The sequence below is a fragment of the Euphorbia lathyris genome, chromosome 8 (genome assembly GCF_963576675.1).
Source record: "Euphorbia lathyris chromosome 8, ddEupLath1.1, whole genome shotgun sequence".
Taxonomy (NCBI): Eukaryota; Viridiplantae; Streptophyta; class Magnoliopsida; order Malpighiales; family Euphorbiaceae; genus Euphorbia; species Euphorbia lathyris.
Window position 1 is genome coordinate 52,371,955 of NC_088917.1, and position 24,166 is coordinate 52,396,120.

At 36.3% G+C, this 24,166-nt stretch overlaps 2 protein-coding genes across 2 annotated transcripts in view; one reads left to right on the forward strand and one right to left on the reverse strand.

Moving 5' to 3' along the window:
* The first annotated feature begins 679 nt into the window (after positions 1-679).
* On the forward strand, positions 680-2,740 carry LOC136202887 (protein SLOW GREEN 1, chloroplastic). Its single transcript, XM_065993850.1, has 4 exons — positions 680-1,388; positions 2,033-2,179; positions 2,282-2,362; positions 2,440-2,740. Exons 1-4 carry the CDS (start codon positions 786-788, stop codon positions 2,602-2,604), a joined length of 996 nt encoding a protein of 331 aa, XP_065849922.1. The 5' UTR covers positions 680-785; the 3' UTR covers positions 2,605-2,740.
* Positions 2,741-3,799: 1,059 nt separating this feature from the next.
* The window catches only part of LOC136203761 (uncharacterized), a 31,067-nt gene continuing 10,700 nt past the window's right edge, over positions 3,800-24,166 (reverse strand). Inside the window, exons 6-26 of the mRNA XM_065994986.1 lie at positions 23,909-24,158; positions 23,342-23,833; positions 23,094-23,279; positions 22,693-22,989; positions 21,779-22,426; positions 20,199-20,583; positions 19,945-20,072; positions 19,186-19,356; positions 17,587-17,787; positions 16,004-16,564; positions 15,782-15,841; positions 15,347-15,675; positions 14,326-14,755; positions 13,292-13,753; positions 9,496-9,612; positions 9,297-9,418; positions 8,481-9,213; positions 8,111-8,365; positions 7,586-7,768; positions 5,891-6,232; positions 3,800-4,883 (exon numbers count right to left, since the gene is read on the reverse strand). Coding sequence (XP_065851058.1) covers positions 4,134-4,883; positions 5,891-6,232; positions 7,586-7,768; positions 8,111-8,365; positions 8,481-9,213; positions 9,297-9,418; positions 9,496-9,612; positions 13,292-13,753; positions 14,326-14,755; positions 15,347-15,675; positions 15,782-15,841; positions 16,004-16,564; positions 17,587-17,787; positions 19,186-19,356; positions 19,945-20,072; positions 20,199-20,583; positions 21,779-22,426; positions 22,693-22,989; positions 23,094-23,279; positions 23,342-23,833; positions 23,909-24,158 — 7,102 coding nt within the window. The 3' untranslated portion in view covers positions 3,800-4,133. The remainder of the gene's footprint in view (positions 4,884-5,890; positions 6,233-7,585; positions 7,769-8,110; positions 8,366-8,480; positions 9,214-9,296; positions 9,419-9,495; positions 9,613-13,291; positions 13,754-14,325; positions 14,756-15,346; positions 15,676-15,781; positions 15,842-16,003; positions 16,565-17,586; positions 17,788-19,185; positions 19,357-19,944; positions 20,073-20,198; positions 20,584-21,778; positions 22,427-22,692; positions 22,990-23,093; positions 23,280-23,341; positions 23,834-23,908; positions 24,159-24,166) is intronic.

Here is a 24,166-nt window from a genome sequence, read left to right on the forward strand (position 1 = left end):
TAAAATAAAAAAAAATACATATATAAGCAAATAACGTATTTTTTTAATATACTCAATTTCTCATTTTTTCAGTAATTTGGGCTTGCGAACGGGCGGTCCGAATTAATTTATTTTAAAAAAAATTCGGGGCCCGTTTTGCCTAAACAGAGCGCCGCAATCGTTTGGCCTAGCGGCCAAACGGATGCGGCACTCGTTCCACCTAATGGAACGAGCACGGCACCCAGTTTCACCTTACGGTGGAACGGGTGCGACACTCGTTCCACCTAATGGTGGAACGAGTGCGCCATGCTTTCCACCTTACGGTGGAAAGCATGGCCGATGCCGTTGCCACCACGGTCGTCCGTTCCGCCCGTGGTGTGGTGGCAACGACATCAGGATTCCGTTTAGGAAAAAAACAGGTTCCGTCTCCGATTTCGGAGGCGGAACCCGTGATTTCGGACAAATTAAAAAAAAAAAAACTTACCGGAACATTCACGAAGCCTTTTCCCCTTCCTTTCTTTGGCGACATGTCGTTTTAGGTCGGGTTTTTTGAAAAACTAAAAAAGCTAGAGAGGATTTGAGAGTTTTTAGTTTTTGGTTTGAAATTATAAGAAGGGCATAAATGTCAAAAAGGTGCAGTGGAAAGTATAACCTTTGCGCGGTAATATAGCAGTTCAAAAAAAACGTTCTACTAAGTACTCTCCCTTTGGAGGGGTTTAGGGTTTTTAAATTTGGGAAGTAAAATATCGACTTCAATTCAACACTTGTTCTTCAAATTGAATTCATATTCATCAACAAAAACGGGAATGGGTTCAATCCAAATATTCTCTTTACATTTTCCCAACCCCAAGTATCGATTTCCAAACCATAGCCTCACCGTTTTACCAAAGCCTCCTCCTTTATCCATCAATCCACCAATCTACACTCACAGACTATGTCACCTCCTCCGGTTCCCTGGACCCAAACAACTAAGCATCTCCTCAAAACTCTCGAAATCAGCCACTCCTGACATTCCCGCTTCCAATTTCTTGCTAGAGAGAGTACTCATCTCGTCGGTTATTGGGGCATGTATTTTCTTGGCTTCCTTTGGTTGGAATGCCAAACCAATTTTGGCATTACCAACTCAAGCTAGCGAATCCAGTGAAAATGAGGCGATATACGAAAAACTTTTGGAGGAGGGACCAAAGGATGTGGAGGCTTTGAAGGTGCTTATACATGGGAAGATGAAGAAAGGTAAGAATGAGGAAGCTTTAAATTATGTGCGGAAATTGATTAATATTGAGCCTGATGAAGTAGAATGGAGGTTTTTGGAGGCTCTATGTTATGAAATGATGGGGCAATTGAGCAAGGCTAAAAGATTATACAAAGAAATCTTGGAGGACAAACCTCTTCTGATTAGAGCTTTGCATGTATGTATGTTTTTGCTCTCATTTTCCACTTCTTTAATAACTAGATTGTCTGAACAGCCAGATATACTGTTTGAACTATAGGAATATATAATGTTACTAAATTTATCTTGTTCATGAGTTATGCAGATTTCTTCTTTTTCTTCATTGTATTTCTGAGTTTTAATCACATAGTTCCTTAGAAATTTTGCTTAGACAAATGAGAAATTTTTCCATGACTTCCCATTTCTAATTTTCTGAGGTTCCTAGGAGTAGTGAGTAAATGCAATTTACGTTTCGCATAAACAATTATCTCTATTTATTTTCAATTTAGCAGTACTAGTTGGCATTTACTCTTGACAAGGATTCAAATTTAACTGTATTCAGGATCCTTGTGTTTGCATTGGGTTAAGAATGTTATTTTCTATGATTAGATTTATTTTGATTTTGAGAGAAAGGGTCTGAATCAATCTATCACGATTCCTGAATCTCAAATGTGTAAGTTTAATATGGCATATGAATGGGTTTAAGTTTAATATTGCCTCAAAATGGTGAGGAGTTAGTTTTTTTTTTTTTTTTTTTTCTGCTTCTTTTAATGCTGAAAAGGCCTTTCTTTTGAGGTAATAAGCAACGGTCTGGCTGACTTCAAAAATTGTTTCCTTGTGCAGGGTCTGGCACTGGTGATGCACAAAAGCAATGAAGGTCCAGTTATGTTTGAGATGTTGAATAAGGCTCTAGAAATAGCTTGTCGTGAAAAAAGAGTCACTGAGGAGAGAAACATCAAAATTCTAATTGCACAAATGCACGTTGTCAAGGTGAATCATATAATACTTGCTTAAGATTAGTGAATTGGAGGTGAACCGGACGTAGTCAGTTGTTAAATGCACCATTCATTTTTGGAAAATTGTACACTGCAGGGGCAATTGGAGGAAGGTTTGAAAAAATATCAAGAACTGATTAATGAGAATCCTCGGGATTTCCGGCCTTATCTTTGCCAGGTATATATATACACTTTACTAATCCAGTTTTCTGTATGGTAAAAGGTTTACTGTATCCAGTTGTTAAATTGTTGCAGGGAATAGTATACAGTCTGTTGGATAAAAAAAAGGAAGCTGATGAACAATTTGCAACATATCAGAGTCTTGTACCTGAAGAATTTCCTGAAAGAGGATTTATTGATGATATTATATTGGAAGCAAGAGCAGCTACTCAACAACATAAGGATAAGGAACGAATTTGAACTTCAATTCTCTTCTCTTCCAACAATTTCTTTTTTCTCTCTTACAAATTTTTATAGTAATGTATAGAATCAACAGTTTGGGTTGATTTACACTTTTACTAAAATATTACTATATTTAATTTCCCTATTTTCACCATTTATTTGGCCATTGCTACCATAAAAGTTATCACATTAATACAACCCAATTATTTACAAAAACACATCTTTCTGCACTTTCTTCTGTCTATCTATATTTCTATTTTAACGTGCACATCAAAATTAACCTAGTTAATAACAGATAAGATTCAAATTTGCTCTAAAAATACTAAAATTTTGTGCTTAATATTTCTGATGGGCCAAACCTTCAACTGCTTAGAGTGGTAAAAAATAAATAAACATGTCCCATATATGCTGGACTTACAAAAATTACCTTTACCCAAACTATAACAACACTGTTTTATTGTAAGCTACGGAAAATAAAAGAATAATGCACATCATACATCTACAGCGGTGTAATCAGCACCCTGCAGATGAAAATATAAGCCTGAGTAGGAGCGAAAAGGTGCACCGCTCACCGACACCTATCTTTGTTACCTGGAATCAAAGTTGCTCCATATTAAAAACGTTATGGACGAAATTTCTTATATTAAGAACATATCTACAATTCTCTAAAAGTAAAAGCATCATGAGCAAAGTTGAATAAAGTCACATTTGTTTGTCGAAAAATATTGAGTAAGAATATTTATTTTGTATTAGAAAGTAAAATATTTTCCAATTTGATTATAACACCGGAAAATGGAAATAAGTAACGGGCATCTTTTGTTTTCAAAAGAATAAGAAGGAATGGAGTAGGATCACAAAAGTTTAGAAAAATATTTATCTTTAATCCCTTCATATAATTTTCTATCAACTAACCTAAAAAATTTCAACATTTACCAAAAAATCATTGAAATATTTCCATGCATAATATTTCCAACAAATAAACGGATCCTAAACCTCCATAATATATATTAAAAATATTATCAATTTGACCAAAAAAATACATGATTTTCAATTTGAAAGAGCAGTAATAATATCTTTGGTTTCCTCTAATTTTTCAAGTAACTTTGGCGTTTCTTTTTCTTTTTCTTCCATCAAAACAACAACAAAAATGAGGATACATAGTATGCCCCCTCTCCCTGTGTATACTATACACAGTAAAACCAAAAAATGAATCTGTTTCATGGATGTTTGTTATTTACTTCGCCAAAATAATCAATATACACTCATCTGATCTGACCATCTATTCTACATAGGGTCCTTGATTCATATTTGAAAAGAACAAAAACCCTTTGAACTTTTCCACTTCTATACAATTGTGTTAATCCCAATAACTCTGCCAGCTTTACATCTCTCGCGCAAAGCAAATGCTTTTTTTAGCTTTACATCATGGAGGAACTGTGCTGTTAGCTTTACTGTCTTCAGAAAATCACGACTGACATACAGCAAGGCAGCTGTGCTGCTATCTTTGAATTTTTTCACGGTCATAATCTTTCCACCAAGCATCATTTTCACATCAATGGCAGGTAAGCACCACCGTGCCCTTTCCTCAATATAAGTGGTCCAGCAGCATCCGGAACCTTATCCAGGGCCTTGGTGCAAGCGTCAATGACATCAGTAAAACCAGTAGCTACTGTGGCCAGCTGCAATCTTAACCTGAGATCCCTGGTTCTCTTCAACAAGCATCTGAATGATCTTCCCAGATATTTAGCCCATTCTGCAGGTAACCCACCGCCAGTCAGCCAAACTGAGAATTGTGATTGGTCACCTCTGGCAGCAACCTCAGCCCTGTAGAATCTTGCCAGTTCAACAAGCATTGTAGGTTGGAGAGGAAGCACTGCAACAAATTCAGCCACAAATTCTTCTGTTAATTCTGGCTTTAGCATCTGGTTCCAAAGCACAAGCGCCCATTCAGTAGGCTGGTTAAGACGATATGCCTCAGCGACAATTAAGGCCTCCTGAAAACGAGATTGCTCTACTAGTAATCGCCTAGCATTGGTTTCAGATAAGAGGAGCCACTTGGAATCTGGCATCCGAATTTGGAGTGATACAAGTGATGCATCTGCACATGTTTTGCGAGTTCTATTGCCTGCATCGATGGAAGAGTAAACTTCAGCTGCTTCAATGAAATATCGCATTGATTCAAGGAGATCTTCATTCTGGTCCTTGTCATAACAATGAAACCACTGTTCAGAAGACTGTTGCGCTCGTGACTCTAAAAGGAAAGCTGTTTCGTGCTTCATATCGAAGTGGTTATAGACCTGAAAAGAAGGAAATCATGCATCGGGTCCACACAAAAAAATGCAAAAGAATTCCATTTCAAAAAATGATCTGAATGTGGCACCAATGAGACAAACCAGTGCACATGGGATAGTCAAGCAGCTCAAACTTAAAACCAGTATCTTTCCTACTATAGTTGAGTTGCAACATCCAAAGTTTAACATGCATTCTTGCAATTACTAGTCTACGACTAGTATAGTTGTATAGTAAACACCTTCTAAAGGAAATAAATGTGGATATACCATCTCCAGTTAATGACATGAAAGATGAGCTAAGCGAATTTTAGACAAAATGAGTAAACATGGATAAGATTCATATATGAAAATGAATCGAGATTCATGGTAATCTTGTGCAACAAATGAATCCCAATTTTGTACAAGTAATCATTGTTGAATTACAAAGAAAGATCCCATCTTCGCAACACAGCAAGAAAAAAATACCAACATAGCATATTATGAAAATACTTTTGATACCATATATACGACTCTCCAAGCCCCGCACGGATTGGCACTAGTGAGAAGTTCTAGAATATGCACACAATTTATAGCACATACAACTCAATCCAAGCGCCACAAGAGATGAGACAACCCCCTCTCTCTTCCCCCATGATGATTTATAATTAGATTTGTTACACAAAGCAAGCATTAAATGTCTTAGGTGTGCAACATAAGCAGAAACCATCTTATCCATGTTGAAAACTATTCATGTTTGCGAACTACCCCTCTCTTCTATTCCACCTTGCCAAAAGCCACTCTCCATTAGATGCTTAAATGCCAAAGACTTTTCTACACCTCAATCTAAGCCGTTCAGCTTTATCTTTTATTTCAACCAATTTGTTCCTTTCACTTGGAAAAAAAATCTTTTATGAGGAAGATCTCTGCAACTCGTATGCTCCTAAATGACACATGAAATTTTATGCTGTTCGAACTGTTGCAATTTCTAAAAAAGGATGATTCAGAAAATATATACTCATGCATATAATACAAACCATGGCAAATGCATCAAGATCTTTTGGGTTGAAATGCTTCAATGATGTCAGAACAGCCATCCGAAATCTTCTGACAGCATCAGCTGTTCCTGCATTTGTGTCTGCAGCAGCTGAATACTTCTGAAGTAGAAGATCAAGCTGACCATTTTCTATCAGAATGCCCAGAATGAAGTTAAGAGCATGAAAATTTCCAACTCCGGTAATCAGTCGAGCCAAACAAGGAAAGTCACCCTCAGAAACATAGGCTTCCACCCTGGTTGAAGCAAGAGCAACCAAAACATCAACTCCATCAAGGCATGCTGACGATTTGTAGAAATGATGAGAAAGAATAAGAAGCTCAACCTGGACATGAAATTCAACAGAAGAAAAGCTTCAGATGATTAGGGATTATTTAAATAGGCAGATCTATATAAACATGAAATGCATCTTGAAATATTTTCCGAATAACCAGTGCATTACCAAACCAATCCTTGGCATTTGCTAATTACTGTTTACAGAAATGTTTAACCAGTTTGAAATACAAGTTGCCTTATAATTGAATATCATGGTGTTAATGGCTAAAAGAACAAGTGGAAAATAGATCAACCAATAATAAATTCCAGTATTACAGTTGCGTAAACTTGGCCAAAAAGAGATAACAATCAATCATGATAATGCAGAACTACCATTGGTTAAAACTCTAGTCAACTCAACGAGTCCTAACAGAGACTGCACAGATTTTACATGATCAAAGAACCTACCCAAACCTGGAAAATACCTGAATCCAAAAACTTATGGATGGGGTTGAATCATTCATGACCTGACTGAAACAGATCATTGAAATTTTACTGTTTCCCAAAAAGGGAGTCCATCAGAAATGAATCATAGAACTCATGCACAGAAAAGATAACCACTCTGTGTGTGTTTGTTTGTGTATGTGTGTGTGAACTTGTTTTCTGATGATTTAATTTTTCAGATAATTACATATGTAAATTTGCGATTACATTTGCAAACTATATGACTATTTTTTATTTGATTTGTGAGTTTGGCAATTAGAATGTATTACAAAAGTATAACTCAATACGATGTCTTATCTTATTATAATACATACATACTGCTTTTTCTAGAAATAATTAAAAAATGTGATATCCAAAAACTCTTCATAATATGAGAATCAATATTCAATGAGTAACATGAACCCGCTGAATCCTAGGTGACCCAAGAATATAACAATGTGAGAAATCCAGAACCAGCTCAACCTAAATGATCCCCACATCTAAAAGATAGCTGCATTGATCCATTAACCTTCATCATCTGTATTACCATCATTTTACCCGATAACATGATGACTTTATGGTTTATATGACACTACCACCATCACTTAAAAAAAAAAGGGCGGCCCGGTCGCATTACGCGTCCCCGCTGAGCGAGGGTCCGGGGAGGGGTCCCACCACAAGGGTGTATTGGGGGCAAGCCTTCCCTTGCCAATTTAATTGGCAAGAGGCCGCTCCTAAGACTCGAACCCGTGACCTCTGGTCACACGACAACAACGTTTTACCGTTGCGCCAAGGCTCGCCCTCAACACTACCACCATCACTACTAAACCAAATCCAGATAAGCACCAACAAATATATTGAAGAATAACATGTTCAATTCTTTTATATTGAAAGCACATTACATGCAAATGCAATCCACTTGTATTGGAAAATTACAAACCTCGCAGGCATGTGGTATTTCTTGTCCGGTAATCACCAGACGCATCAATGAATGGCCAATTTCTGGTTGCGAAGGGCAAAACTCAGCCCACTTCAAGAAGTCTGAAAATCTCCACAATAGAGGAGCAGGTCCTTCTTCCTTTTGAGAATCCATATAACCTCCTCGATGAGCAGCCAGTAAACCCTGCAGTACATTAAAAGTCAAAATACAGGACATTTCCATAGATTAGGAGTAGCATTTGATTAGTTAAGACTTGAATGACTAGGAAAGAAAAACAAAACAAAAAAGATAATTTTCATCATGTACTGGAACGAATAAAAAATAGCCCTATTATCACACACACAGATCAATTACCTATGCTGGAATCATTCCTACAGCTCACATAGCCAACATAAAGCAACACAGAAAAATAGTTTACTTTTTTACTACGACACCTGTACTACAAAGTGCATTTCCCCCAAACTTATAATATTAGCCCAACATGCAAATAGCAATAAAAATTAAAATTACAAGCAAAACGTCTACCTTTAAAAATGATTCTGCAAGAATTTGAGCAATACTAGCTGCTGGCATGGAATGAGTTTGCACTAAAAGAGATGCTTCTTCAAATGATTCTTGTGCTTTAAGAGAAAGAAGCTGTAACAATTCAATTGGCTGCTTCTCAAATGCCTCTAAAAAAGAGAGACCTAGAATATTTGCTGCTTTTACAACTGCTACTATTCTCTTACAAAGTCCACGACCACAACCCTCTGTGAAAATAGTTGCTAAACTCTCCAAGACCTTCATTCACAAGTAAAAATTCCAGTTTGTGCATACACAAGGATGAAGTTAGTAATGTAAATATGAATTCAAAGATAAGAGAGAGAGAGAGAGAGAGAGAGAGAGAGAGAGAAACCTCCAGTGGGTCAATAAAATGCTGATCAGTGTACATATTATATGACTGGACAACAGAAGCCACTTTTTCATCAAGCATTGATGGAGATACTTTGCAATTGGGAGTTGATATAGCTGCAAGCTTTAGAGCAGTATCCACGAGAAGAAATTCTGGAGGAGAATGTTCTGGAGCAAGCTTATGCTGGAGTTGCTTGGCAGCAGTTATTTGTCCAAATTCCAGTAAAGAAAGAACAGCCCTTTCCAGTTCTGCAGGCCCTACCCTTTCCTCCCATTTGGAAAAAGAAATTTCTAACTTCAAATTTTCATCCTGAAACTGCAATTCATTTCTAGAAATAAGAGGATTAGGCACATCTTCTGAATCAGTATTTCCATCCACTGGATCTATTAAGTGACGTCTTGATGGTAGATAGGCTTTGGCTCTCCGCTTTATCTTTATATTGGGACCCGCTATTTGAGTGCTGACATCCAGTACTTGGTTCTTCTGCAGTCCCAAGGTGTTGTCCTTCCCATCGTGTTTATCTACAAGTCTATTTTTCATTGTATTTATATGCACGTCCATCTTTGTTATTAAGCTTGCAGTTTTGTCAATGATATTGGAAGAAATTCCAATCACAAGGTCTCGGCTGGAAGCGGTTGTTGTAACGTCTCCATCATTCTTTGCCTGAGCTTCTGATTCTACTGCCAAAAGCCATACTCTTGTCTCTATTTCTCGCAATAGATTTATTGGATAAACTCTGACAAAACATCACACCAGGTGAGTAAAGACAGTCTTAAGCAAAGAAGTGAAATACACTTGAATTGGTGATAGATCACTTACGGATTGGACAGGGTTATCATCCCACTTAACCACTGGAGAGAAAGCAGCAATAGTTCATGAAGCTCTTTCGGTGGAAGATCTTTCTCCACCATTTCAGCATGTTTAAGGAAAAATAAGCCAGCCTATAAACAAAACAAGGAGGTTTCAACACATTAGCAGCAAGCAGGGCAAAATATTTTTCCTATGCAAATGAACACACCTGTAAAGGAGGAAAGGCATATCTTATGAACAGTGTTTGACAATGGCCCCATAGAGCAACTCTCTCTTCTGGAACATCCCAAAGAAATTCCTTCCATTCAGTTACCATTGATTCAGCCTAGCAAAAGTTAACAGGAAGTCATATCTGATGGAGGGATCTCAGAGGAAAATGAAATAAATCTTGTAAAATAGGACAGTAGCAGGAAACAGAGGCCCCTGGGAAAGGACTAGAGAGAGCAATTGTAGTACTTCCTCTTTTATCATGTTAACATTGGCAAGACGCACACACAAACAAAAAAAGAGTTGGATTGTGAAGGTTGTACTGAATAAAGCGATCCTTCATAATCAAATTGTGGTCAAGGGGAAATACATGCCCTCTAAAGATTGCTTGGTATATTTGAAAATAACATCTTATAGATTAGCACTTTCACATGGTGTGATGTTTTCCTCCTAGTATCCAATGTTTATATGCAAAATATATGTTATAACTACTTTGATTACCACATTGCATTAGAACAGTCCACCAACATTATTGTTCTAAAAATATATTATTACAAAAAGTAAACCTAATAAGAAATCTTATTTCTTTCTAGGAATATTACAAAACATGTTATCTAATTATTTTCTGAAGATATCAGCAGACCCCATTTAGCAAACCAAAGTGTCTTCATCAGAAAGAAAGAAATCTCATATGCTGCGTTAACAACAATTGATCTACTAGCAGATCCCAAGAGAAGACAGCAGATGGTAGCTATTCTTCAATGACATCATGAGGAGGCTGACGAATTTTTATAGGATTATGAAGATGAAAAGTTTTGGGTAGAAAAGGTAAGAAAGATGAACTAATGGTGATTTCACCAGCCTAGTTTTCTATCATTATGATTCAAGGGTCTAATGGCTCTAAATTGTGAATCTTTAAGGAATCTAAGGTCAGTTAAATGGTGTGTATATATTAATCAGCTATTGCTTCCACTTATTAGAGTTTTTTTTTTAAAAAGAACCCGAATATGGTCGGCAATGGGAAGTATAAATTTGAAATTTATAATATAATACATATGGGTAGAAAAGGTAAGAAAGATTAACTAATGGTGATTTCACCAGCCTAGTTTTCTATCATTATGATTCAAGGGTCTAATGACTCTAAATTGTGAATCTTTAAGGCATCTAAGGTCAGTTAAATGGTGTGTATATATTAATCAGCTATTGCTTCCACTTATTAGAGGATTTTTATGGTCAGCAATGGAAGTATAAATTTGAAATTTATAATATAATACATAATTGACAACCCTAATAACTTTTACAGTTTCCTTCTACATTACTAAGTACTAACCCAATAAATAACATCTTTTCATCAAAATATGTAATGCGTACATTTGTTCCTCTTTCTGGGAACAAACTTAGCTGGGTGAAATTTATTAGGGATTAACTACCGAAAGGTAACAACTATAAAAAAAACATGAAATTAGAGACTAAGGGCATGTTTGATAACTCAAAATAAGTGCTGAAAATTAATATATAGTAACTTTTTAAATTAAGTGTGTTTCATAAGTGTCATCCACCTACAGCTTAAAATAATCAATAAGTTAAACAAGAAAACTTAAAACCCTCCTTCCTCAATTTCATAGAAAACGTATATTAGAATTTAAATTGTGAGTGACAAATAAAAAAAAAAGAATACAATTATTCAAAAAGCCAGTATTTCAATGCATCTCATTGATTTCACAAATTTTGTATGTCAAAATATAACAAGTACATTAAAGTTATGTGATTTCATCTTCTAATTCATATGATGATACAAAATCCTATTTACATGATCAAATTACAAAAGTATTCCCTTCTTCTGATTACTATAATTGCATTAAATTTATTATAATTTTTCTTTTTTTTTTTTATTAATTGAATGAATACAAAAGGGACAAAAATGTCATATTCATAATTTTATGATTTTTAGTATTTTAATTATCCAAAAAATTGATTACATCCAATGCTTAATCTTTAGTACAACCCAAAAAGCTTTGTCAGCATTTATAATATTCTGCAAGTACAATTCAGCACTTAATGTTTCAGTTTTATCAAACACCACTTAAGTTTTATGAACCCACAAAAGGTAAGAAGTAATAACCATAGAACTAACAATATCTTAGAAGACACTGACAAAATTTTGTGATTGTTCTCTAAGAGAAATTAACTATCAACCAACGCAAGACAAGTTTTAGTGGGGCAATAGAGAATTCTAATGATTCTTTAAAGAGATTTAAATGAACATTTCAAGTGCCCCTACTCCATAACAACCAGTTCAATATGTTTACAGTTACTATAAGCACTTGAACAAAAGGATCTTTCAAGGGTCAAATAACATCATTGTCACTAGAAGTTTTACCTTTTTCCACAAATCTAAATTTTCCATTGCTTGTCATGTTCACACTTGTAATTTTCCATCTGAGCAAGATGTGAAGTTAGATTTCTTAACACTCAACTCAAGTGAATTCTCATGAAAATCCTACTTTTCCCATCTTATGTTCCCCTTTCATCACCCTTCTTACGTTTCTCATGTTGATATACTTTGGAAAGCTAATGCGAGTACAGACTAATCTAGTTTGTAACACATGAAATAAATGATAGATTAGAAATCTCCATGGCTTTTAGTAAAATACATATCTCTGACTTGCTTTTATAGAAGAGAATATTTTCTAATTGGCCTAAAATTTGAGTCATTCACATGCGCAATTCCATTCACGTAGTTCTAGATGGAACAACTATTGACTGCTAGAGTCGTCAAGTAGTATAAATTTTCATCCATGTTTTCAGATGCTAAACAGAACACCGCGAAAAAGAGGAATGTTGTATAAATAGCTATAACAAATTTTGAATTGAAAGTCAAGTACCATTAAACTCAACATAAAAAGGTGATGATTCAAATATATAGTTTACCAAAGCTCAATGAGAAGTATGCAACTTGTACAAAAACATAACACTAATGACCAGCATAGAACATGACAGGCATCATCTCCTACATGATGCATGGTGCCACACACACATTTATAACCCTACAATCTAAGAGTGCAAAATTATGGAGTTTCAACTTGAAAACTCTTTCATTCATCTTCTGTTTAACAGTTCAGCAGCCTGTTCTACATAACAAATAAAGCTTATGCTTCCTAATAAGACAAAATAGCTAATAAAACTCTAGAATACTAGAACAACAATAAGAAATAAGAAATAGAAAGGTAATTAAAACTAAACCGAATGCTCTTCTTAGTCGTTACCAATTTCCAGTCAAACAGGAAAACTAAAATATGTTTTAGTGAACTTTTAGAATGCATTTGGATATAGGTTGATCTGAAATGAGAGTGAAACTAGCATTTTGTTTTTAAGTGGAAAAATTACAGAACTCCTATAATGTCAAATTGCAAATACTGAATCATTTCATATTAACCTCTATCTAAACGGAGCTAGAAAGATTTCTGTCGGCTAAATCAGAGAGGATTAGGCAGAAATCAAGAATAAGTCGTATAGAACGTGCGTTATTTGCACTATTACATACATTTTGATGGAAACAGATGTGCATCACTGTCTACAAAGAAGCTGTCAATTAGTCTTGCAGAATAAGCTGGGTCTCAACAGTTATCAAACATCTTAGGATGTAGCATCATGGTCACATTTTTATCATTTTTTAGGATTTAGCATCAGTTCACATTGATTTCTCTTCTCTTTAATTGATGATATCTTTTATTATCATTAAAAAGAACTAATAACTAAACTAAAATGAACAGGAATATTAGTCATAAAAATAGTACCTGAGTTTCAGTGACATGGTGAACAGATGACTTCCAAGGTCCGCCGCTGGCCTCCAACTGTCTGGCCCAGTTACGTGCTTGCTCCCAATGCCCATTCTTTTCTAATGCTGTTAAAAGCGAAGCATCATCTAAAGTCTCATTCCCAAGATGCAGATCATCATCCTTCCGTAATAAAGGCTCGGCTAAGTTGATTTTCCAATAAAGTCTCCGATAGTACCCTGCTGCAGATCCTCCATCACCGAAGTCTGTTGCAGCAAGAAGTTGCAGCAAGCATCTTTTTTCATAAGGAGATGGACAAGTTGAAAGCATGGCATTGGCAGCTTTTACAGCAGTAGAACTAGACCACCATGTTCCAGTTTGCCCTTCTCTTCCTATATTTGACTCTATAGATTCATCCTTTATCCTGACAGAAAAGGAACCCAGATGTGCCGCAGCTTCAGACAGGCGCATTTGTGAAAATGCCTGAAACAAAAAGAGAAGTGAAAAATAACACGAAAAATAGGGGGAAAAAAATCATAGTCTCTACCATAATCTGATCCGATGAATTCATTGTCTTACTAACCCACCAGACAAATTTGATTTGGACTGATACAGTATTTCTACATTTGTAACCTATTTAAGATATCTTTATTCTTAGATCTTCCATGTAAATTACTCAAAACCTTCCTCTTGAGAATAGCATGCATACAGATATGCACATTGGGTGGCAAAAAGATCATAGATCTAGCTGATTATTTGAGCACCTTTTTACGCAAATATAGTTCCGTGTGATAAATTTTTAACATGCACTATGTAGATCCAAGTGGACACCCTAAAACTTAATTGTAGCAGGTAGGAGTGAGACTATGGCTTGGTCCCACAAAAAATCAGTATGCAAGTTCCCAAGTAAAAACACTATCAAAGAGGAAGAGATGAAAGGAACTCTCAAGCCAGTATCATTAGGATAAAATCTATCTACCAAAGAGTTGTGTTCATCATAAGGAATCCTAGAGATGGATAGAATTCAAAAATGAGTCGTCAGTGTGTTCACGGACCTGAAGTGCACGGATAAAAGGTAATAAAGAACATGAAGGGAGAAACATCTCAAAAGCCTTTAGTAATGGAAGAAACAAACGCTGTTCACAAAGCACAGCCACCATCTTTGGAAGTGACGCAGGACCTTCATCGACATCATTTGGAATTTTAATATGCTCACCAATTTCAGGTTTTCTTTCCTCCTCACCAGTTAAACCTTTTCCCGCATAAATTTTTGGATCAGAACAAGTACTTAAAACATCAGCTGATGCAATTAATGGATTAATAGACACTGGCTCCATAAGGCGTCGACGTTTAGTATTCTGGCGGTTGTAATGTATGGTTACAGCCCGATTCCCCGTTGCAAGGGAATTAGTAGCTTCCACAGCTGCTCCAACATTAGCTGCAATCTGGGATGCAATGTCATTCACCTTGATGGCTGAAGTTTCCCTGCAAGATTATTACCTTAAACTCACATATATTCCTCGTGCAAATTAATTTAAACCTAAATAACAATGAACAATGCATTGTGTAGAAAAGTGCATATTAATATGAAGTGAAATGCTGAAATGAGGACACCAGAAAAAATGCTTAGAGCATCTCCAACAGACTCTTAGTAAACTCTCTAGAAATAATATAAAATATTAACTCTTAGTGATTTAAGAGTGGCTAAGATATATCATCTCCAACAATGCTACTTATATTCACTCCTTATTTATTATTTTATTATTAAGATTATTATTTATTGTTACATTACCAATAATGTGAGGAGAGAGACTCATCAATAATAAATTATTATTAAAAAATGAAGTTAGGAGGTACTAAGAGGTGGAGAGAGGCTCTCTATTAATAGAGAGGATGGAGAGGCTCTTAGTGATTTGAGGAGCCACTAAGAGGCTGTTGGAGCTGATTTTTTGTTCTCCCTCCTCAAATTTTAACTTAAGAGCCAATTTAAGAGGCTGTTGGAGATGCTCTTAGCATCTTAAGATCGAAAAATAATATGGCAACTTGGAAGCATAATTTATCTGGACCGTAGTTAACCTTGCCGCTGTAATTTCCAGCCAAACTGTAAGACAAGATAATGGAGACACATCAGGAAAGCATGATGCTATCATTGCTAAAAGTGACCAGGACATCTCTTTTGCTTTCTTCAAGAGGGCTTCTCCTGGATTTTTCTGCTTCTCACAATCCGCTAAAATTCTAAAGAGTTCAGTGGGAAGAAGTACATTCACATCAGAGTATAAAGTTTCACTCCTTTGATTAGCATTATCTGAGTATGAGGGGGAACCAACTTGTTTTCTTGACTGCATACCCTTCAACACTGTTAAAATATGGCTTTTGAGACGAGGATCACTAAATTCCATGCTGGCCTGGAAAAGTGAATGAAAAACTTACAAATGGAAAACCTTCTCAAAAATAAAAATCTCTTTGAAGAAGAAAATCTAAGTTTGAAAAACAAACTTAAAAGACACTTACCACTTGTACCACTGCATCAAAAGAATATCCTCCAATCTGAGCTTCAGACAAAAACCCAACCTTATAAAAGGAAGTGGCAACGTAAGATTGGCAGATTAACAAAACTCAAAATCAAAACAAAGAAAACAAAATAGGGAGAGAGCAGATCGTCTCATTCTCTCTCTCTCCCACCTTTGCATATCCATTTTCATTATTCTAATTGACTATAAGAAAGCGCCATACCCAATCATTATCTCTTGCCAATACAGCAAGGTATTTTGTGCTTGGTGGAAGCCCGTGCATCTGGCAAAAAACTGATACCAAATTCCACCGTTGGCTTGCAGCTTTTTGCTGCGACCTCAATTCAGCTCCATCACCAATACCACTTAGCAGCCAATATCCACAAGTCCTTCCATCTATCATCTCTGGCAGGCTAGCTTTTTCCAAATGCTGTAGTACTAGCAAGACCACTCTTGAAGTTTTTTTGCTGGTAAGAACATCTGGATCCCGCTTTATCTTTCCATCATTAATATTGTCCTTCCGCAGATATTCATCAGCTAGTGATCGAGCCAGAGATTCTACCATGCCAACTTCATGAGAAACCACCTGAAATGCAGAGGCCTTGGGCGAAATTTGAGCATATGCGTCATTACTTTCACTTAATTTGTAGAAGGAAGATATGCGCCTCAAGCCAGCAATGTCTATACGAAGCATGCTTGCAGATACACCACACAGCTCAAGAAGAAAAGCACATGATGCTACCAATACAGAATTCTCAAAATGAGTAACAGCAAGGGGAATGACCTGAGATGACATGAGATAAATTGAATTAGATAAACAAATGTCTGACACAAAATGAAAGATTCATGCATCCATAAACTAGTAAGAAAGATGGGCATCAATATAATTGACTATGATTAAGTGGAAGACAAATTGAGACTCCATTGTCTAGTAAATCCTTTAGAATGTGGAATCAAATTAATCCAAGAATTCACGTGAGTAGTTAATTTTGGTCGCTTCTGAAACAGGTTCATAAATTGCAATTTTATCTCCAATCCAGTACTAGAATTAACAGATCAAGAACTCAATAAAGAAGCAACTTCTCCAGGTAGACCAGAAAACAACAAATGCGTAATGGTGATCCTGATACACATATCAATGCAACTAATTATAAAGTTTGAAATCAGTAAGCAAGTCTTTGTAAAATCTAAACCTACAATGGTAGTTGCTGAAATTCAGGGAAAGTCCAGGTCCAGATGCCTGCTTACTTTTATTAGTAAGCAACAATTCATAGCAACTGAGGTGTAATACATTATTTTGCTTACCTTTCTAAAACCATCAAGATCTTACTGTGACCAAAACTTAGATTTTTATTATTGTAAGGCATAGTATCAAATAGATTTTGACCCATAATCATGTATTAATTGAAGAGGCAGAGGCAGGAGAAGTGAAGGATCATGTGATTAGCCTTCTCTTCTGTCAATCGAAACCACCACATTCTTATAATAACAATAATTAGCCATTTCTGGCTGGTTCCCCAAGAAAAGAAATCTTCTATTCTACCCAATTGTACTAATCATTTGATTGAAGTCTAAAACAAAGGAGAAAAATGAGAACTACTTCCACATAGTCAAATGAAAATGGTTGCAATCATGTATTTTTGCAGTTTAACGTAAGATTATTGCCATTGCAAAAGAGAAACTTTTACTGATTCATTACGAAATAAAAAATTTACTCAGTTCACTAGCTCCTTCAATCTTATAGATTTGCTTGGATACTGAACCAATGGAGCCTCTATGAATAGATGCAGTGAAATCAATCCTTACAGATGAAAGAATAGCTCCTTCACTCTCTGTCAAAGGCGCTAGAAGTGTTTGCACATCTGTCTGGACATTTGTTTGTCCATGTGATGAAGAGCCAGGCTGGCCTTCTAATTTCAACTTTTGAACTCTGACACCAAGCATATAATTAAAAGCAGCCAGCGCACGACCACGATGCAAATGGTGCTCAAGCCCATGTCCAGTTTCCTAAAGTCAATATAACACCATTAGATTATCGCCATTCAAATAAAGATGGTGTATAAAAACAGAAATCACGGAATAAGCAAAATAAAAGGATAGTAATATTCAAATTCTTCTATAGCAAAAGAAAAATGAAAGGATCAAAACAAAAGCGACACTTTAAATCATCCAGAATCCCATCAAACAATTTACTCAACATAAGCAAAGACGAACTCCTTAAATTATAAACTCAGAAGACAAATGCTGTTCTAATCACATCATTGCAGACTTAAATATTTATCGACCGAAAATGGCATTCTCATCAGTAAATTCCATTGAAAGAATCTAAAGCATGACTTTGCATTTCATGAACTATGAACTTCCTTCTTCAAGCATACAAGATGGCAGGCCACTCAATTTGATAAAATTTACATTCACCTTATCTTGTCAACTTACGTGCAGTATACAAGAACATGAGAAAATCAAAATACCTTGATAGAGAATATGTTAATGGGAATGAAGGTTAATTTGGGAATTGGGGGACACGTGGTTTGGGGTCTTATGAGAGAGAATTAGTGAAGAGAGAGGGTTGCAGTTGTTATATATATATATATATATATAGCAGTACTAGGGAGAGAAGGAAAGGGTATGAAAAATGATGTTGTTTGGCTCATTTGAGTTAGGCTCTGCTCATTGAGTAAAGAGGGAAGAATATCTTCCTGTGGGGTTTGACTACAGGCTCAATTCATTCTCTTTCTGTTAATCCTATTCAAGCTTATCAATACAATTCTATATTTCTTATTTGTTGTGCGTTCTGTTTTTGGTTTCTATCGTATCTTCTACGTCGTCTTAGAAGAGAGAGGGGAGAGAGAGATCTGTGTTTAATCAGATTAGTGAAGAATAAAATATCTACATAGCCTTGAGTTCACTTCCTTATCATACATCTTGAATGATAAGCCAAACATTCCCCCTATCAGAACATCATAGATAAGACTCCCAAGAAACCAGTGCTTAATATATAAGCTCACAACAAATAATACTTAGTCAAGAGATGGATCACCTACTCTCTCCAAATTCAACTATATAAGCCATCAAATCTAGAAGTAGCAATTTCCTTTTTCAGTTGTACCATCAATGTTATTGCAACTTGCATGATGAAATACCATGACACCATCCCTCCACCCAAGTTGAATGCTTGGTTTGGAAATAGCATCATTTTTGCATTCAATTAGAATATCAAATCCATTGCAACTGGGATTTAGTACACAATGCTACCATCCGAACCAAGTTGAACGCTCCAAGGGAAGTTCATAATATAAACATGTAAGAAAAGAAAAAGAAAAGGAAACAGAAAAAGAAAAAGAAAGAGCTTATCAGGCATGAGATTATACATGAAGATTACTTATGAGAAAAGGATGCAGATACCTCAATTGAGGAATCAAAGAGTTCCTCCTGGATCTGCTTTTGTATAGTTGCTTCCCAGGAGACAGAACTTATCTCCGTGTGTTCATCAGTATGTATGTAAAAATCAATTTCTCTATCTAACAAAGAGTCCCCTACCGGGAGCCCTGAGAATGATTGCCATCCAAGAGGACCCTGCAATATCGTGCAAGCATCATGAGTACTGTTTACTTGCCAACTAAACCCAAAAGAATAGTGTAAGTTTCAGTAATACCAATATATGAGTACAAATTATGTACACCAATTTTTATGAATTTTTAAATTAGTTCAAGGGAACCTTAAGCAGATTAAATAGTACAAACGCACCAGCATAATTAAAATTCATATCAAGTGTAGCAGGAGACTTGCAAGATGCAAGGAGAATTCCAACTAGTACACAATAAGGTAAAAGGTCCAAACAATACATAAAAAGATCTAAATGGGCTAGACAGAAATGCAGTCAGTGCCAGGAAAGATAGCACTACAAATTCAAAATAGATTTGGAAGAACCTTTTGTGTACATTTCATCCAAATTTTAGCTTATAAATTTTCTACAATTTACCAAAACTGAGACTTAAAGGTTGCAGTCAATGATATACAAATACAAAGTTAGTCCCAAATGAAAATCTCATTATGTTTTAAGTTTATTTGGTCATTAGCTCTTCAATATAATAGCTAAACAGCTAGCAAGCCAGAAAACAAATTTGAAAAGCAGCAAGATGTGCAGTCAATAACAAAACAGACCTGGATATAAAGCTGTATCAACCTCCGCACAGTTTTAGGAAACCAACAAGGCAGCATTTGAAGAAGTGAAGTATCACGTGCAGAAGAGAAGAAGATATTATCGCGCCAACAAAGATACTTTGACAGTGCTGGAATTCAAAATACACAAATTAAACACAGGAATTAGAAGAAAATGCTAGAGCAAAAGTAACCTCCAGATGCCTAGCTTGTATGTACCCAGAGATGGAAATAAACAAAATGCAGTTAAAACCAACCATTATTTGCCTTAGAGCCCAACATATTAGAAGTATCTTGTCCAAAACTTGTGTCTACAAGAGTGCGCCGCAATGTAGGAAACTGTTGTAAAGCAGGCCTAAGGTTTTCCAGAGTGCACTGAGCTGTGGAGCTGCTATGCCTTGATACGCTACCAGTACTAAGGCAACTTTGAATCGAATCAGGGGCATACATCAGAGTTGCTAAAGCTGCCATTTCACCTGCTCCTTCGGCAATATCATCAACAGTACGAATTATATCTTCAATCTCCAGAACACTGAGGTTACTATCATGTGACATTATAGACCGAGCATTACAAAATGATGCATCATATTCACGACCCTTAATCCTATATAGCAGCAACCATTTCGCCCATTGGCAATCGCCCTAAAGTGTTGAGACAAAACAAATGTCATAAGCAAACGCATGTACAAATTAATCAAGGCAATAACAAGCCACATTTCAATGAAATTAATGAGAAAGCATCATATCTAGACAAAGTTAGCATTACAGCCCACAATACACTTAATTCCACGATTGTCAGTCCAGTGATGTAATTTCTATCAACAAAGGCAATCAGATGTGTCTTCTTTAGTAGGATCATATTGCTAGATATAATAGAATTTTCAAACAGCGGTTTTACATGATAACCATGAAGGTTTAACGACTCTAGTCTTACATTTAAAGCGAGTTACAGCACTTCCTTCTAATCCAATATACCAAGAGTTTGACTATATTTCAACAAAAAATCCGCAAAAGAGATTGAAAAACAATCAAAATTGAGTAGCTCAATTAGTACAAAAATTATGTTGACAAAAATCTGTCATAACTGTAAACATGGCTGAAAGCATCCAAGTTAAGAAGATGCTCAACAATACAATCAACTAAATTGGAAAAGAAAATCTCATTCAGGGACAAAAAAATAATAAATATAGAGCAAGAATGGGAGAGGATTATCTCGAGTAGTGCAGTTCGTCCCACTGCCATAACTTATAATCCCCGTGTACTACAGCCCATGACTATTAGTTTACAGGACAAAATGATGCCCAAGCTAAATCTGCCACCCTAACAGTTCTAGAATAATAAGAAAAACCACAACTCTTCTTGCTGAAAGGAAAGAAAGCAAGCCAATCGTTAACATGCCACAATTTTTTCATGTACTAGTCTTCCAAATGAGGGCGAGCCTTGGCGCAACGGAACAATACTGACAGTAAAACAGGGATCCAGCTATAAGCATGGAGGACCCCACTTGCTTTATCCTAAAATAAAATAAAAAAACTTACAGCACTGTGTGGTTTAAGCAGTAAATAAATAAATTCAAGCATTGACCTTTGATCTTTTGGTATTGTTTAATTGGCAAAAAGCGTGAAGGGTCATCTCAAGAAGCAGGTAATACAGTTATTAAGTGTATACTGCAACATATTACAAATGAATCAGTATAGCCAACAGAAAGTAAATAAGTTAAATACCATAATCTAGCAATGGACATTGAAACTGGTGAGAAAGCTTATATAAATGTCAAACAAACAAGTAAAATATCATATAGTGAACAGTAACACTCCATGGGTGCGAGGAAACTTACTGCAGCTTCCTGTAACAAGTGAAGACGGTCACTGTGTAGGACCGACTTGTGATGGTCAAGATAAAGGTCCAAAAGGTTTGGCAACTTATATTGTATACAGTAATGCAAGAGTATTTTATGCAAAGCCCATGAGGTATCAAAAAGAGAACTTCCACCATCTGCTACATCTAGATCAAATGAACCCTTCACAGTGTAATCTTCTGACTGCATTAGATTAGGTCTGGTAGTTACGAAGCCAGAACTAGCTAGCAGAGGTACAACTTCTGCAGTACTTTCCCAGTAATCCTTCAAAAAGATAAATTTCTTAGCAAGCTCCTGTTCCACGAGCATCCTTAGCCACATCGAGCACATTGACTCCACAGGAAACCTAAATATTTTGATTCCTGGCACTTCCATGCACACAGAATCCACTTCTTCAATGGAGCATATATAATTGCTATACTCGGGATATCCGCTGCTGCATCCAATAGCTGGTTCATGCTTTAAGCCATCCAATGAGATCTGGAGACTTCCACTTGATACAGCAGTCGCAGGAATAAGGTCCATAAGTTTTAAAACTTCTTCCCAGTCATTATGGCACAAATAATACTCGAGTTGTGACTCCCACAATACATGAACACCCATAAGGAAAGGTTGATCCAAAACTATCTGCATAGCAAGAAAGTAATTGTTGCAAAAAAAGTTTAGTGCTTATTGTCTTGCACTCATACTGAAATTTAGAGAAAAACAATCAGGAATATCATTTAACTGGCACATCTATGAGAATTATACTTAGGAATAAAAGTCTCCAGAAGGAAGATGATATTCTGAAACATAAGAACTATTCCCAGAATGTTTGCCATAAACTAGCATGCACCTTCACTACCATTCCCCAGAACATAGTGCATTCCAAAGAGCCAAAAAATTAAACTTACACGGTCAATGGTTCTCTGATCCCAGGCACTAGACCATACTGCAGCAGCAGCCCAATATCCAGCATTAGCTGTATCTTCGTCGACCACAGGTTCAGCAGAACTTTCATTGATGCTTGTCCACAAGCCTAAAACAACTCCATCAACTTCACCACACTCTATGAAATAATTGCTTAATACATGTGAATGCAGCAACTCAAGCTTAATTCCTCCAGGTGAATGTGAAGTCAAATCAACTCTTGTTGATGTCTTCTGCCGCACAAGAAAAGTTCTCCAGAAACTACTGCTAGGGTACAGCCTCTTTCCAATAAAGAAACCACGAGAAAAACCTCATCAGAACTTGAAATACAAAACAGAGAACAGTTGCTCAGAAAAAGAAAAATTTAGGACGTTCTTATCAATACCTCTATTAGTAATATCATCTCTATTATCTTCCACTCAAATGGTCCCACATAACCATATCTTCTTGCTTCTTCTGCAACTTGAATCCGAAGAGATCTCCTCACTGTTCCATATAGTAACTGCTTAAGGCAGATTTCAATGTCCTCTCCAAGCCTTTGCAATGTTGCAATGGCATGTCCAGTTTCACCCTGTAATTTAAACATGATTAGTTATGCATTAATTTACATTTATGTTACTAAAGACTTTGTACCTTCAAAAATAGGTCATAAGCAATAGTTCTTCCGACATCACGAACTTCAGTAAAAGTGTCAGGAGGCTCTTCATCAGTGTCTAAGTCTTTTGACCGATGAAGATGTAATTGAAGGACAGCTAAAGGAAGACGGCCAGAGAGAAGAGCATCTTTAACAACAGTTTCAACGTCCAAGTTATCTATTTCCCATCGTGCAATCATCTCCTGAGGATTTTCCAAAGGAAAAACTTTCCTTCCAAAATTTCCAGCTTGTGGCAAAAATATAGATACTGCATTTGAATCCTCTTGGTCAGAAGGACCACTGGAATCCAAGACGCCTCTGGACATTAAAGCAACCTTATCATCCTTGGAGCCCATGGATGACAGAGAAATCGAAAGTTCTTGTTGGTTCATTGTCTGCAATGAAACAGCATTAGCCGGAACAATTGGTAGCTGAGGTTCATCATCAGACAAATCTGTGTCCATCAATTTTAATGCCTCTCCACCGTCAACCTATAACATAGAAAAATGGTTATACTAAGTAAAAGAGAGGAATCCAATACTTCCTCTATAGACAGAAAAACATACCAAACCCTGGCCAGGCTTTTTGAATTTTGCTCCAAGCCGATACTGCAGACTTCGAACAATCTCCAAAAGACGAGCCAAATCATGAAGACTTGATAAGTCCATTACGTCATTTTGCACTTTATCGGGCACAACTGGTGGAAGACACAGCAAAGGCATCTTCCTTAATCCATGTAACTTCCCGGTCTTATGCTGCAGCAATCCACATTTTCCAATCATTTTTGTTGTGAAACTAGTGGCTAATGCAAGAACCCTGTATTA